The 16626-nt window shown below is 40.5% G+C and overlaps 1 protein-coding gene across 1 annotated transcript; it reads left to right on the forward strand.

Moving 5' to 3' along the window:
• The first annotated feature begins 4727 nt into the window (after positions 1-4727).
• On the forward strand, positions 4728-16425 carry EEF1AKMT1 (EEF1A lysine methyltransferase 1). Its single transcript, XM_051779153.1, has 5 exons — positions 4728-4819; positions 10989-11142; positions 12024-12106; positions 12736-13016; positions 14212-16425. The coding sequence occupies exons 2-5, from the start codon at positions 10993-10995 to the stop codon at positions 14337-14339; spliced, it is 642 nt and encodes a 213-aa protein (XP_051635113.1). The 5' UTR covers positions 4728-4819; positions 10989-10992; the 3' UTR covers positions 14340-16425.
• Positions 16426-16626: the final 201 nt, after the last annotated feature.

The following is a 16626-nucleotide window of genomic DNA, read 5'->3' on the forward strand; positions in this document are numbered from 1 at the left end:
TGCGACAGGTATGGTGGTGACAGCTTGCTATATATCTTGGCTGTATGTAGCACTAGAATTTTACTGGTTTCAGAAGTAAAATTACTGCAGTTATATATTTATATTGGCATGGTTTAGTTTAGTGAACATTTTGGTGAAGGATGGAAACATTTAAGGTAATTTTGAGGAAATTCCTTAAAGCAGCTGGTAAGACTAACAGCAGCATAACTAAGCAGCTTTTCATGTAGAAAATGGAACTATTCTGATTTACCTTAAATACAAGGTCTGGAATAAACTTGAATGATTTGGGTACAAAGCCTTCATTCAGACTTGTCTGTCTAAGTGTACAAAACTCCATCAATTTTGCCTTTATGAAACTTAAATTTGCTTCAGTTGTGAGTAGTGGAGTTGTGGTGGGTTTTTTCCTTCAGTGATTTGCCATGTCTTACAAGCAGAAATGTTGGAAAGCTCAACCCTCCAAGTGGAATTTGTCTGGCCCGTCAGCTGAGGAGGAGGTCATACATGAACTGGAAGAGGGAAGGAGGAGGAGAAGAAATGAAAAACTTTGCAACGTTATCTGGAGAAAGAAAAACAAATCAAGCTACTCTACAAGAAGAAAAAGAAATTTATAATACAAGTGTTATCCCGTAACTTTGTAACCCATAACATCTTGATAGGATTAATAAAAGCCTGCCGTTCCATCAACACGGTTGGGGAAAAGAGAAAGTGCTATTTTGGAATTTTGTGAAATGAAATGCAATATTATCAGTGTAAGTTTTGTTAATTAAATAATACATGCTTCTTTATTTTGGAAGACGTTCCAGACAAATCTGCATCTCCAAAGAGAACGCTGAAGTTACCGACTGTGACTGATACGTGATTCATTACTAGTTTTTCTCTTTTCTATATTTGAATCTTATGGAACAGCTGTTTTCACCTCAACATCTATTAGATGGTATCACATTTGATTTTTCTAACATGCTGGTGCCTTTGCAAGTGAGAGTAGAGCAAAGCTATGAGTGTCATGTACTTCCCTTTTTCTTTCCTTCTGTGTCTGACCTACTGTTCATGGTTGTAAAGACATGTATGTTTGATTTGCTTTAACTTATTGTTTTGGATGCTGCAGTTTAGATTTGTGGCATATTCAAACTGCTTCCAGTTGCTGTGTTTGGTGTTTACTGAATGAAAGTCATCACTAGACTCCAACACAAGTATTGATGTGAAAGCCTCACTCGTAACTCAGTTTAACAAGTTGTCAGCACATTTGCTTTAATTTTGGAACTGCACCGGTACTGGTAATGGTCTTTCGTTCATTCAAATGATTGTTGTAACTCAGAAAAAAAACTAACCTGAGGCCCAAACCCCACCACCACACTGTGGAGTCTTTAGGAAGATCACTGATGTCCTCACACAAGGTCAACACTACTTTGGGGAAGGCTTATATTCTTCTACCACTTTTAGGAAAGACTGTTCTTCTGAAGTACTTTTTGCCTGCTTTTAGGCTGTTATGCACTTTCACGATTTCTTAACAAACTACTGTTAAAATGTACTGTACCATGGATTTTGATAAGCGCACATGTATTTAAACAATTCAGTCAGCCTCAGGAAAGCTGGAAAAATCGGATACCTGTTTTGTATCTTGATTTAAATGTTTGCATTTGTAAATGCATCCCTTTAGATGGCCAGATAATATCTAGATCCTGTGAGTGTAACTATTTAAGATACCAGTATAGTCTGTAAAATGAGGACTGTAATTTTGCTTTAGGGACAGAGAAAAGGGTATCCTCTTATTTTTCTTAGAGATATATATATAGTCTGAATTGAAGTTTCAAAAGCAAAAAGCAGTAATAAACCCCATTTAGTGTTCAGGAAAAAAAATGTTTTCTTTCTCAACACTATCTGATTTCTATTTTCTTTCTTCTCCTTAAAAAGCGTGTATGAAATAAGTGCAGAGGTATGTGCAGGAAAAACTGTAAAATCTGCTGCTGTACATGTTTGCTACTTGACTGCATTTTCTGTTCCACTTTAATTTTACTGGTTTTGCTAAATATATTTTATATATTTTCCTTCCTGCTTCTTGTGATGGCAGAGTGATTACATCTTTTGGGGCAAAAATCAAAAACAACCATAAGAAGGCTTTGGGGCCAGAAAATTCGATAAAGGTTGTATGTTACTGTATATCTCAGGACATTTTTTGAGACAACTGCATAAATCAGAAGCAGTGGTAAAATCGATGGGGATACGAAAATGTACAAAGGTATAGATGCTGGTAATTCTGTTTCAGGGTTGTTGGTTTGGGGGTTCTTTTAAACATTTCTAAAATCCATTTAAGATGTCAGTACTAGATGCGAAAGAGTGACTTAAGTAGAGCATTTTTCAATCTGAAGATTTAGCCCTCTTTGTGGCCCCTGAATTACTTCCAAGAGATCCAGAAAGCCAGGCAAAACAGAAGTCACAGGGATCATGTATCACTGTCATGTTTCTAAGACTTGCATCCCCATAGAGAAAGAGTTGCGAGTCCGTAAACTGTTTGAGGATGGAAACTCACTACTGTACTTGAATTCATGTAGCGACTGCAAGCTTTTAAGAGGCTGACTAACAGTCTGTCCTCCTGTGTGCCCCGAGGTCTCAGGAAGCTGTGATGCACCTGGCCTGCACAGCTACCCCATGGGGCTCCAATGCACCTTTGATTCTGCATTTGTAGGAGAACAGCTCAGTGTTGAAGGACAAAGCACAGCAAGCTTCGCTTACAAAGGTGAGCTGTTGCAGGTTGTTCTGCAAAAGTAGAATATTTCCACTTCTGTTATTTTCCATCATCCATGTTCTGTTGACATTAACTAGAAGTAATCCTTTTATGGTTGTAAAGCATTGCCTGCTTGGCTGCCTTCCAAATCAACGTACAATTGGCTTGCCAGCCCTAAAACTGTTGAGTTTTTTTTGGGGGGGAAAGCTAATAATTATTTTAGGCTTAATGGGAGCAGAAGAAGTTCTACAATTAGAATTTAATAATCTATTTTCATATTAATTAAAACTAATTATACTTTTTCATATGGCTATGGCTAGTGCCTGTAGCAAGAGGAAGAAACGTATAGAATTTCATTACTTGAGAAAAACTAAAGTAAAAATAATAAACATCAAAACACAAAAGCCTTGTAAGTAACAAGTTACTCTTGCTGTGTTTTTAAAAACTTTCTGATACAGCAAATTTATTTGTGAAGAGGCAGTGGTGTTATGTCATCAGATTCATCTTAAGGACACTGGTGTCACTGCTGTGTGACATGACTTTGTCAGTGAAAGGATAGGGGCGATAGCTTAACTAGAAACATCTTCCTGCAAAAAAATATTAGGAAAAATAAAACCCAATTACTAATAAGAAAGTTATTGCAGGGTGCACTTAACAGGTGCTCCCATGTTTGTGGTTGGTTTGTCTTTACATCCCAAAGAAAATGCATTGCAAGAGAACCTCTTTTGTTTCCTACAGAGTCACTCGAGCTCCTTCCAAGCTTTCCTTCTAGAACTGCCTTGTAACAGGATTCAAGCAAGGTCTTGAGATGTCTGTTTGCTTCCAAGTAGTGTCTGGTATCAAAACTTAAATAGTGTTGCCCCGCCTACCCCTCAAGCCCCCCCACAGCCATGTGCCCTTACATGATCTCTGTAACTCTTCGGGTGAAGAGGAATCGCTTGTCAGGGGTAGACTTGCTCTGTGAAATCTGGACTGAGAGTATGTGCCGTCCCAGTTTCCTTTATCTTTTCATTTTCAGTCCTGTACAAAACACTTTTCACATAAAATGTGCTACAAATACACATGAAACAGGAAATACTTTTAAGTGTCATTTCTCTGTAGTATCTAAACTGCATTTCTTGCTGCACTCAATAATACTGTGCAGGTGTCAGAATGATGGAGAGAGACTTTTTACAAGGTTATGCACTGACAGGACAAAGGGGGAATGGCTTCAAACTGGGAGAGGGTAAGTTTAGATTAGATATTCTGAAGAAATTCTTTACTGTGAAGGTGGTGAGGCACTGGAACAGGTTGTCCAGAGAAGCTGTGGATGCCCTATCTCTTGAAGTGTTCAAGGCTGTGCTGGATGGAGCTCTGAGAAATCTGGTCTAATGAAAAGTGTCCCTGTCTATGGCAGAGGGGGTTGAACTAGATGCTTTTTAAAGTCTCTTCCAACCCAAGCCATTCTAAGATTCTATGAAATTAAACAAGGAAAGTATTTTAAAACTTGCTATTCTTTGCAAGTATCCAAGAATCAGCTCGACTTCTGTTAGTATGCCAGAAGGCGAGGTCGTTCCAACCTGCCCATGCTTAACGGAAATGGAAAGCCTGGGCAGGAGAGCCAGATGTAGAAAACCATTCTGAGGCACGGGGTTGCGGTGTAAGTCCGAAGCTCGTCGCTTTTTGAACACTTGTCACTCTCTCTCGAGATAACCTGTCATCTCCCAATCTGACATGACGGGCGCCTTTCGCTGTCTCACAGCCCAGCTCAGACTTCAGTATCTGTCGAAGTCCCTCCACAGACGCGGAATTCCTCAGCCGCCGGAGCCCGTCCAGCGCCGGCGGCAGCACGCAGCTCGTACTTCAGCTGAGAGGGAGCCGCTCCGCCGACCGCTGTGCAGCGGGAAAGGCGAGGGCACAGCGACACGAGCAACCCCCCGGCAGAGCGCGTGTGCCGCCGGGAGCGGTGCGCGGGTCACGGAGAGGGATCCCGGTGGGATCGGGAATCCCCGCCCCCTCCCGCCGCAGCGCCCAGCAGGGGGCGCGCGCGCCCCACGCGCGGCGTTCGGGGCGGGGCCGGCCGGGCGATCTCCGCGCGCGCGGAGGGATCCACGGGTGGTGAGTGGGGGAGGAGGCGGGCGCGGGGCGGGGGTGGTGCGGACCGGAGTCCCCCTGTCCGTCCGCTCGTGCTCGCCGTGAGGGCGGGCGGGCTCCCCGCTCCAGGGGCGCGGAGGCCGGAACCGGGATATCGCGGAGCTTCCTGCCCGCCGGCCCCTTCCGCTGCCCGGGTTCGGTGTCGGCCGAGGCGCGGGCGGGCGGGCCGGCGTCACCCTGTAGCCCCCAGGGGTTTATTGTGGCTGCAGGGCGCCCTCAGAGCGATACACACTGGAGGGGACGGGAGAAATGGGCCTTCTCCAGACGCCGCCTGTGCCCGTCTTTCGTTCACGTGTCGGAGGGTCCTGGCGGTGCTGAGCCCTGACGGCGGTCCCTCCGTGCTCTCTGAGAAGAGCGGGAATAGGCTAGGCCTCCACATCTTCAGTAATCCTCTGAGTCAGTTTCTTTGCTGCGAACTGTTCTTGTGTTACTTTGATGCGCTGTGAAATTCAGTCACCAAGGGATTCCGTGGCTCAGCAACACCTTGTGTCATGAACCAGCTCCTTTTGATAGTGTTTTTCTTATTGTTGTTTTGGGGTTTTGGGGTTTTTTTTGGTTTTGGTTTGGTTTGGTTTGGTTGGGTTTGTTTTTTTTTTGTCAAGGCCGTTGCAGCCTACATTTGGCCTTTTAATTCTTGCCTTGGAAAACTGTGGTCTATCTCTGTCCGTGATGTTCATGCCACTCATGATTACAGACTCTTGTCATACTCCTTCTCAGTTACTCCTTCCTCATACTCATTGTCCTACAAAAGCTTTTCTAGTCTTTGGATGTCTCAATACCCTTCTTGAACCTTTTCTAGTTTCAGTATTTTCCCTGTTTTTTGTTGAGATAAAGAGACCACAACTGCTATTCAGTTTTATTCTGTATGTGTTGGTAACTTGGAGCTCTTGACAGCTCCTTTTAAATTTCTTTGTAAATTCTACTTAATCGTGTTATCAGACACAATTTCCACACAGTCAGGAGATATGGGATTATGATACATGATTCTCAAAAAACACAAAATCACTGTTTGGTGGCAGCCAAGAAAAACACATCAAATGGTAGAATTTTTTGGGAAAAGAAATAGAATGTAACAGAAAACATCATGAAACAACAGCATAAACGTGATCACTCGTATCTTAGACATTGTGTAGAGTTCTAGTCTCCTCAAAAAAAGGGTATATTAGAAGGATTCAACAAGGAAGAGTGAATGCATTGAAAGACTGTTGTCAACACATCAGAGAGGGTTAAGACCCTTCAGGCTAGAAAAGAGCCAGTTTGCTGAGTGAGGGAAGGGGGATGTCTTAGAGGTGTCTGTGAAATGACACGTGGAGAGAGTGCAGGGCTCAGCCACTTGCTTTCTGTTCTGACACACCAAGTGTCTGCACCATGTGAAGCGAGTGCATGCTGTCACAGCAAGAAGAGATAGTTATTCATAAAATGATTGATAAAATGAAGCTTCTTACTAGATGACATTGTAGATGAAAAACTTTTATGGGAATTTGAGGGATACTGGACAAGTGTTTCCGAGAACAGCATTCATGGAATGAACCACTTCGGATGCAAAACCAGCTTCCTTAGTAGAAAATGGTTAAAGGCTGTGAGAGTATAGAGTGGGGAGGTATTACATGTATTTGCCTTACCTCAGTCCTTTTGAGGCAGTGGTTTTGGCTGTCTTCAGGGTGGAATGACCAGTATCAACCCTTGAGGACACAAGAATGACTGGTATCAACGCTTGACCTGAACTAGTACAGCTTTCTTCTTGAACCATTTGCCATGGACATAAACAAAAAGTTATTCAAACTTAATCCTGAAATGGAGCTGTCTCAGATCTGTGGCAGGTTGTCTGCGGACACAGCATTTGTATTCCTGTACATGATAACAAGCTCAAGCTTGAGCAGAGTGCAGTATCTTCTGGCTTTTGAAGTATCAGGGCATGTGTCTGGCCTTTAGTAACCATTCCAGTCCCTCAGATCAGGGCTTGTTTACCTCCAGGCAGGTGGTTGGAGCCCCTTCCAGGTGATTTTCATTATGGTTGCGCACCATTGCCCAGCCTTTCTTGGTGTGTGCTACAGACACCATAGATGATGAGCTACTTGTCTCAAAGACTGACTTGGGCAGCTTGGAAGAAATACAAACGGCTACACTTAACTCCATTTCATGCTCTCTGTCTTTAGATCTAAGTTACTCTAGAATAAGATCTTTTCTGAAGTTGCACATGTGCTTTTTATATTGTCGGTAAAAGATCTAAGGTGCATACGCTGTCTTCTTCCTCCCCCTTCCCAGCTATGAACAGTGTGGCTTTCCAGTTGTATTTCTATTCCACGGCCTTTCAGCAGTCTCTCCTTTCCCCTTCAGCTAAGGAACATTTTGCTACAATGAGATGGCATCTTTAGGATGCCACAAAAGAATGAGCAGTGAAAAGTGGCTTGTACACCCAGCAAATGGTATTTCCAAGTTGTGTGGGCATTCAGGGAGCCCTGACTTACAGGTATGGGTTTAGGCTGACGCAGCCTCTTCGGCAGAGAGACATTGGAGTCACCTTTGGTGCAGTCTCTTGGTAAAAGTTCTGAAGCAGCAATTGGATACTTTACCAGGAGAGTATTTTTTGAGGTGACTTTGTAAATGTAGATCCCACCTCCTGCCTGCTTTTACCTGTATGAGAGGAGTTTCCTCTTGAGTAGTGCTGTGGATCTAGAAAGATCTAACCTCTGGAGCAAGCTACGTGTTCTGTCTTTGTGGGGTGAGCAGTGGTGCAAGGGCATGTAGGGCACTTATCTCAGCTGACCTATGACTGCAGGTTTCCAGACACCTCTGGACAGGGGCACAGTTCCATTTGGGCGTAAGGGCTGTGCTCTGTCTCTGAGAATACTGTTTTTCAGGTGATCATAATTACAGGTGGAACAAATGTACTGGGGACCAAAGACTGTTAATTTTTCCTATAGCATTGATACTTATGTTCCTTCTAACCTAGGGTATTTTTTCCCTCAGTTTTAGAATTTGACTGTATAAGATTAGAGTTCTCATACATGACATCTGGAAACTGTCATTAAATAGGTACAGGATTCTTGTGTAGACAAGGCCTTGGAGTCTCCTGTGCTACTATTATCTCTTTTAATTTATTTTTTCTTTTCTTTGAAGAGCTTTCACTCTGTAGTGATGACATTTGCCTGAACAGTTCATGAGCTAATAAGAGGGATTGAGCTGTGCAGAGGGGAAGGGAATAAGGAGTCTGCAGGCACCTCCACCCCCTTCCTCCTGCCTGCTGCACTGTAGGCCATGTGGTGCAGTTGTAGTCACCTCACTTTTACTGGTTTATGGGTAGATCTGGCCCTTTAGAGACCAGTAGCATCTAAATTTGCCATTTTACTGTATGAACACAGTCCTGCCTGAAATAGTTCCTGTTCCGCTGAATCTGTGCAAGCTTACCCCCTTTTTTCCTCCTTTCCTCTAGGCTAACTTTGACTTCACCATGAGTCTTATTTTCCTAAACTTCGTGCAGTGTTCTTGAGCTGTTCATGTAAACTAAGAATTAATAGTAAAGAAGATCTGTCACTTTGCTACTTTTAAACTTTGCATTCCTATTAACACAAGGGTTTAGTGTAGGTAGAATGGCTGGATCAGCACTGTATGTATTATGAATGCTCTGAATCCCAGGGTATTCCTAAAACACAGCCCTGAACCCTTGTGTGGCTCATGTAGGGGGTCTACATGAGGACAGAGAAAGGACTGCTGGTGAGGGAGCCAGGGCCTGGGGCAAGCACAGATGGGTCAGCTGGAGCCTCAGGGGCCTTGGGAATTAAGAGTGTAAAGGTTCTCTAAGAGCCAGAGGCACTGTGGGTTTCTGTGCTTCTTCCCATCCTCCCCCAAATGTTTCAGGGTTGCTTCTGGACTTGAGAGCAGTGAACTGGAAGGGGTATAGAGGGGCTTTCAAACAGCAGAACTGTCTCCCTTAAAGGATTTACAAGTCTTTTTCACATAAACTCACTTTAATAGTTTTTTGATGTAGTTCTTAAGCACAAGAATTTGTTCATGCTAATGACCTAAATCAGAATACGTGCATTCAGAAAAATATATTGAATTTTGGGAGTATTCTTAATAGATGTAAAATATATTTCTACCATATGTTCTGAGTTACCTCTCCTTGGAACCTCACAGTTAATTACTGCTTAGTTCCTAAGGCTTTAATTTACAAACCAAAAGGGAGGCTATTAAAAAGTAAACTGAAAAATTATTAATAGATAAAAGATGTCTATGGGAGTATGCCTTTTTATCTACTGAAACAGTGGGAAACTCTTCATCAGCAATTTTGTCTGCGAGGGTTTCATTTCATGGGCATGGATTTAGTCCTTGCAAATGCCTGTATGGGCTCACTGAAGAGAAAATAAAGATTCCAGCTTTTGACTTAAGAACTGCAACTTTGCATCTGTTTCGGTTTCTTAATGTCAAAGCATAGATGTGTCCTTGCTTAGGGGATAATAGCAAACCAGATTACTACATGTATCAGTCACTTAAAAAAAAAAAAAGTTGTGAGTTAAGGAGTGATTTTAAATTTTTTACATGTCCTAATGAAAATTCATTGTTGTATAGGGCCTAAAATGGATCATAGTGTTTTGTATTCTAAGAGCATTGTGTCTAGAAACTGTATTATCTGTCTGAACTTGCAGTCATTTTTATAAAAAATACTTTAATACATAATTTAATAATGTATTTATTTTTAAAAATAGGGGGGGAAATTACGATCTTGGTCTTACTAGGTAGCTTGACTTTGAAATTCTCCTCTTGCTTGAGGCTAACACCATAGGTGGGTTTTTAGGCTCTGAATGATCCCTTGTTTTGCAAGCCTGGCCTGAGAAGCCAGCAAGTCAGTAAGCAATATTCTGGAAAAGCCAAGTGCTTTCCTCTTATCCCATGTAGGTGCGTACGGTGTCACCGGAATGGTAGAGTAACTGTGTGAGTCACCCCACGGTGGCAGGTTAAGGTATCTTTTTCCAGCAAGCAGGGAGAAGCTGTTTTAGGAAACTTCATCTTGAAAGCTCTGCAAGAGTGGAAGGAAGGGTTGACGGGGAGGGGACTGGAGTTCTCATTGCAGTCCAGGGGACAGGGAGAAGAAAAACCCTGAGTGGCTCTACTTGAAATGACTCACATTTACGCACTGTTCAGGTGATACGTGGTTCTCAGTGGCTTCTGCATAAAGTCAGGCGTACTCCCGTTTCCAGGTTCTGCTGAAGTCATTGCTCGTGTGCTAGTTCTGAGATTGGGTGCAGAGAAAATGGGTTTCTTCAGAGAAGAATATTTTCCGGTTTCGTCCAGTAGTTTCCATGTGTTGGGTCATTTCTGGCACTGTCGTTCCACGAGGTGGCACCGTCCCTTCTGCAGAGGACACAAACTCTGCTGCATTGCCTGGGGTCAGCAGGGCTCAGGCATTCTGCGCAGCAGAACCCATGTCAAGAGTTCTCTGGAAATGGCTGTACTTTTCCATTAGTATATACCGTGTCTCTTGATACAAGTTATGTCCAGGTTTTTGCACGCAAAATGCACAAGTTTTCAGTGGAGTAGGGTTAGAAAAACATCTTTATGAGCTTCTTGCCTGCCTTTTTTTTTTTTTTTTTAAAGTTTCTGGCATTCAGAAGAATCTTTTTATGGCAAGGAAGCTAAAGCCAGGTGATGCTGACCTAGAATGCTGGTTTACTTAATTTTGAGTCAAAATTGTGTAACTTTGAACATGGAGAGGAATGACCAGTAGCTATCGATATTTCTAGGAGAAAAGGGAATAATTTCTATGGGATTTTTCAAATCCACTAAAGGAGTTTTTTTTGAAAGGTGATACATACAAAGTATATGGATTCAGGAAACCAAGAACTGTAATGACAACTTCCTTGTAAGAATAAAAGCCAAATCTGTGTTGTACAGAAAGGGAACAGTGTTGCTACTGTTCCTAAATTCTCTGTGGAGACGTTATTTCCGATTGGCCTCTCACTGATTTAAGACCACCTAAGTAGAAGGAATATGTTTTCTTTTGTTAGGCAGTTTTTATTTTTAGCTGCATTGTTGGTGGAATTTGTTTTATCTCAGAAGATTATGCTGTTATTAAAAGCATTCACCATTGAAAAGGTTGATTTAGTGAATTTATTTTTTTCTGTTTGACGTCTAGGAAAATGGATGATGATGACGATGACATTCCTCAGCTTTCATCCCATACGTTGGCTGCCCTCCAGGAGTTCTATTTGGAACAGCAGCAGAGAGAGGGCATGAAGACCTCCCAAGGGTTTAATCAATATTCCATTGGCTCAATAGAAGAAGATTGGGTAAGAAACTATAAACCTCGATGAATGAAGCACAGATGGAGGAGTAGCCTTTACTGAGTTTCTTTTGTGGATGGATAATGAAATTAAATTAAAAAGGGGAACACTCAAGATGTTCCTATTCATGGATGGCAACACTGTAGGGAGATTTGTTTTACTATTTAATCTGGGTATAGTTGTCTCTTCTACGTGTGTGGGGGAGTACAAACTGAAAGTACATGGAGGGGGAATAAAGTTGCTGACAGAAACATCTGTCCCTTCTGGAAATTTTAACCTGAGTTTGGCATGTGAAGGTAGTGAAGACTCCTCCCTGAGACTGAGACAAACACAGTGTAACAAGATCAAGTGATCTTTCCTTTCACTTCATATTTCTCTCTGTGTTTTATTTCTTTGTTTTTGTGGATGACTGTTTCACTGCTTGTTTTTATTTGTGACAGACTGACTTTTTATTTGTCTCTGGATTGTTTGGTGGTTTTTTTTCTCTTCCTTTTCCTGATCCCTTCTGATTTAGTAGTTTATCCTTTATTTCTTTCTATACTGTCACTTTTCAAGGTCCTTTTTCTTCTTCTGCTAAAGTAACTCAATTTAAGAGCACATAAGTATTGTGCATCTGCACATGGGGTTTGAAATAGCCTTGTCAGTGGTTTGGATTACCTGGTTTTCCTGATAGTGCCATACATGCTTTGGAAACATGTGGTGTAAACTACCCGGATTACAGAAGTAGAAAGACTGTCAGGAAAACAGTTACTTTTCCAGCATTACAGTTTATGAACTGGGAGGTTGCTGTGGATTTTGGTTTTCTTCAGTTATGACTCACCACACCTCACTGTACATAACACAGTCAGAAGTTTTGATGTTGTTTGTAATTGTGCATTATTTCTCAGCAACTGAGTCAGTTTTGGTACAGTGATGAAACCGCATCATGCCTGGCCAAGGAAGCGGTTGTGGCAGCTGGAGAAGGTGGCAGGTAGGAATTAATAATGGCATTGCAGACTTAACATGTCTTTTGTTTCTACTACATAGAGTATGCAGTTTAATTCATTACTTATTGTACTTCACCTTTGTTCAACTGCAGTATTACAGAACTGCTTTGCTGTTATTTAGTTAATAGTTTATACTGATCTTCCCATTTACCATTTTACTGAATGCTGTAGGCTGTGTCTTGTTAAAAGTTTACTATGAATCTTTTTATTTTTTGAGAAATACAGAGAGCTCTAGAGCATATTAATAACTTGTAATTATTTTCTCTGGTTTTATACAATGTTTCTGTAGAACAGATGCAAAAAGTTGTTTTCTTCCTATTTCTATAAGAAGTCATTTTTAATTTTAAGTTTTCAAGTATATTTTCTTGCTTTTCTGAAACAAGATTTTCTCTGTAGTTAGGCTTAAGGTCTTTGTGCAGCATGGAGGTTGAATAGGTAATAGCTTAAAGTTATTAAAGTAATTAGTTGTTAGAATGGAGAAAGAATAGCTTACATTTTGGGGACTAATGTTTAAAAATGTTTTTCCCAAAGCAGCTGTGACGACTGGAGTAGGGGTTTTGTTGCTGTTGTTTGCCCTTTAAATCAATATTCTCAGTTATTGTGTCTTTTTCAGGATAGCATGTGTTAGTGCACCGAGTGTGTACCAGAAACTGAAAGAACTGGATGGTAAAGATTTTTCAGTGTGTATACTTGAGTACGACAGAAGGTTTTCTGTATATGGAGAAGAATTTATCTTCTATGATTACAACCAGCCTTTGAACTTACCTGAAAATCTCCTGCCACACAGTTTTGACATTGTAATAGCAGATCCACCCTATCTGTCTGAGGAATGTCTTCAGAAAACTGCAGAGACGATCAAATACTTGACCAAAGGAAAGATACTGCTTTGCACAGGTATAACTAGTCAAAATATTAGGTCCCCATAAGGATCTTTTTCTCTCTCTCAAAAGACAAACTCACTCATGTGAGAGAAATACTAACTCTGTAATATTAAATTATCATTAAGGGGCAGTATGTGTCCTAAGCTTTATATTTGAATACTTGAGTTCAAACTTTGTTTTAAACTGGAGGAAATGGTTTTTAATAGGACTTTTGAAAGTCAGGTTTTTTTCTTACAGCATTATGAGTTTTACTGAATTTTGGAAGAATTATAAGATCATCTTGCAAAGTTCCAGAAATACTTTTTCTCTTGTAAGAAGACCACTCTCTGTAATTGGAATGATTGAAGTCGGAGTATGGCAAACATAGGTGCAACTTACTGTTGGTATCATAGGCACTGAAATACAACAGGAGGAATTAAAAACCAGTGATAAAAGCAGTGAAACTAGATAACTAGATAATTGTACTTGCAGGTCCTTCTTTATGAAAATGCACTTGCTGACTTAAGAAGTGATGTGTATCTGCCTTAGTCGTGTCATTTCCTAAACTGTATTGTTATTACAAGACATCTGAAGACATCCAGGAAACTTTTGCAAAAAGCAAAGGACAAAAGCCCTTTTTACATACAGCTTGGGGGAAGTCAACCAAGCAGGCAAAGTAAATAAAAAATTAAAACAAAACGTGGCCATAGAAAGTCTACTTCTTGGCTTAATTGCTCATGGCAGTCACTCACAAGGGTGGTTCTGCCTAAAATGGGTAGGTGGTCCTTCAGTTTACAAAGTTTGAGAAATACTGTTCAAGAAGTGATTTCTCAGTGCATAGCTGTGGTTTATTTAAGTGGAAGAGTATATGTAATCTGTTTGCATTTCCCATGGCTCCCTACCATTTAACTTGCTACATACTTGGCATGTAGCAAGAAGACTGAGTTCGAGTTTCTTTTCTGTAAAAAGGGCACTGATACCCTCTACCTATTTTTATGAAAGTTTTTGGACATTCGTTTCCTTGGGGTGTCTTCCATTCTTTTAGATTTATTTTAAATTTCTCAATAGATTCAGTTGTTAAGGAGGGCTGACAATGTAGCTACTTTAAGCCTTCCTTCCGTAAAAAAAAAAACAGGCTCTGTTATATATGAATTTGTGAGGAGCTACTAAAAAAGTCCAAACATTCTGTTACTGTTTTTCTTATTGAATGCCAATTATTTTTGCTGCAGGTGCCATCATGGAGGAACAGGCAGCAAAGCATCTTGGTGTGAAGATGTGCAAGTTTATTCCCAAACACTTGCGAAATTTAGCCAATGAATTTCGATGTTATGTGAACTATGCTTCTGGACTGGACTGATTCTCATAAGAAGATCTACAACTTCTTCAGTCAAGCTGCTTTCTGATTTTTATCAGTGACTCCACAATTCTCAGTGCTGAAATATTTAGCTCTGAGTACTATTTCCTGGACTAGCTTTAATCAACATGTGTTAGCCTCTCTCTTTTAAATGAGTAAGCATTTGCAGTTACTGTGTTTGTATTTTACCTATTAGGTAAATGTGGACCAAACAATGCAGGGGCTGGATAACAGGAACTTCTCTGTTTGAATTTAATTCTAACTGGTAACTTTTACCATTCAGAGACCTTTTTGAAGTGATTTTTGCTTATAACAACACATGTCTTGCTTTGCAGACATCAGAATTGTCATTGCAAAAGAACTTGATACTTCTGTAGTAATGTTAGTCCCTTAAATCTTGAATCATAGCAGTTCTGATTAAATATATTGCCTGCTTTTTAATAGATTTCAATATCAAACTAAAGATGATTTACAGGTATATCAAGTTTATAGTTACAAAAACAGTTTGTTTTTTTCCAGTTGCCCAGTTTTCTTTCTCTCCTGTTCCACAGACAACAGCAGAGCAGTAGAAATTGTTGAATTTCTTAGAAATTGTTGAATCTTAAAAGGCCGCTGAGGAATAATGTAATGTATGGATAAACTCCCACTGTTTCAAATGTTAGATTTTATATACAAGGTTTGGACTATATTTCAATCAAAATAGATCATACATTAGAAAAATTTTGCTTTAGGATAGTAGATGTTTTTGGTAACTGGGAATTTCTAAAGTTATTTTTGACTAACTACACTACTAATGTATTTTTAGGTGAAAGTTGGTTCATAAATTCCAAGGCACTCAACAGTTTATAATCTATAAATACACTGTACAAAACAGAAGTAATTGTCTTTATATGCCCTATTGTGTAAAAGGCTACCAGAAATGCTGCATCTACAAAATGTATCACCTAAAATGAAGTATTGAGAAATTTATTTTGCAGTGGAAATAAACCTTATTAAGCTTGTGAGACGAGATCTTTTTATAAGGTAGAGATAACACTCATGTTTCTGTGCATTCCTGCTGTTTACATGCAGATTTTCCCATCTGGTTGAGTAAACAACTGAGGAGGAATAATGTAGATAGAATATAATCCTCTCTCAGTGCTCAGAGTATCGTGCTGCCTGAGCTGGACACAACAGTGGTTCAAAAATAACCATCCAAGCCACTGTAGCTCTCTTCTCCATTTTCCAAGAAATCTGTTTATTTCCAGGAGGCTTCACCATCACTTTTATGTGGCCAGTTTAAAAAAAAAAGCAAACCAGAGTGTTAATTGCAGGGTTATTGGCACAAGTCTGTACTTCACAATTGTAAACTGATTTATTACCAAGCAGATGGAGACAATGAAATAACTCATGAAACTTTGTTTATAACTCCATGGAGGCTTCAAGGGGGACAGGTATGATTGTCAGAAGGGAGGATATTCTTCCCCTGCCATCCACCTAAATTAGAATGTGCTGTTCAAATCGAAGCTTCACCGATATTGCTGCTTTGCTATTAATTCCTTCAGTTGTTTGCTTTATTTTGGTAAATGTGTGTTGCTGGGCTCTCTACAGCAAAATCAAAAGACAACTTTGATAGCTTCATCAGAGACCTTTCTTAAAAAAAAAAATAAAACTGCACCATTCAGTTATACCAAGAAATTCACTTCCAAGAAAATAACTGCTGCTTCTCACACGTAGGTCAGACAGCTTTGAAAAGAGGCACTGTGAAGATGCACAGTTATGAAAATGAGAGTACATATAAATCTGTGCAGATGCACTCAACAGAGCAGCCCGTTGTCCACCAAATTCCCTCTTAAAAACCTGATGAGTGCAGGCAGCTGCCCAAGCAGAGCTTGACTGGTGACTTTTACAGACTTCATCAGTGATGGAAGGTAAGCTGTTTTTGTCCTACATGATTCCAAGGCAGAAGCTATTTCTGAGAAGGTACAAGTCACAAAAATTCATAGTGAATCTGTGCTTTGTGCCATCATGGTAACATTAAGAAATATTATGTGACAACAAAATCTCTCTTCTGTAATAGGATTATGAATAAAAACATCAGTGTCAAGTAGTGATTGATTTTCCTTACTGCTGATGTCTCATGGATGGACTTTCTGTTGGAGCAGACTGGTGGAGTGTTAGCACCATGCTGCTTTTCCAGGGGCATTTATGACTACAGAGTCCTGTGCTACAGCCTCTTATCTGCAGTAACAGGTACTGTGCAGGAGTAGGACATCTCAGTGCCCTGCTGCTGGTATGGCTGGGACACTTG

The sequence above is a fragment of the Manacus candei genome, unplaced genomic scaffold, assembly GCF_025592945.1.
Source record: "Manacus candei isolate 608988 ecotype Guabito, Panama unplaced genomic scaffold, ASM2559294v1 h1tg000014l, whole genome shotgun sequence".
Lineage (NCBI taxonomy): Eukaryota > Metazoa > Chordata > Aves > Passeriformes > Pipridae > Manacus > Manacus candei.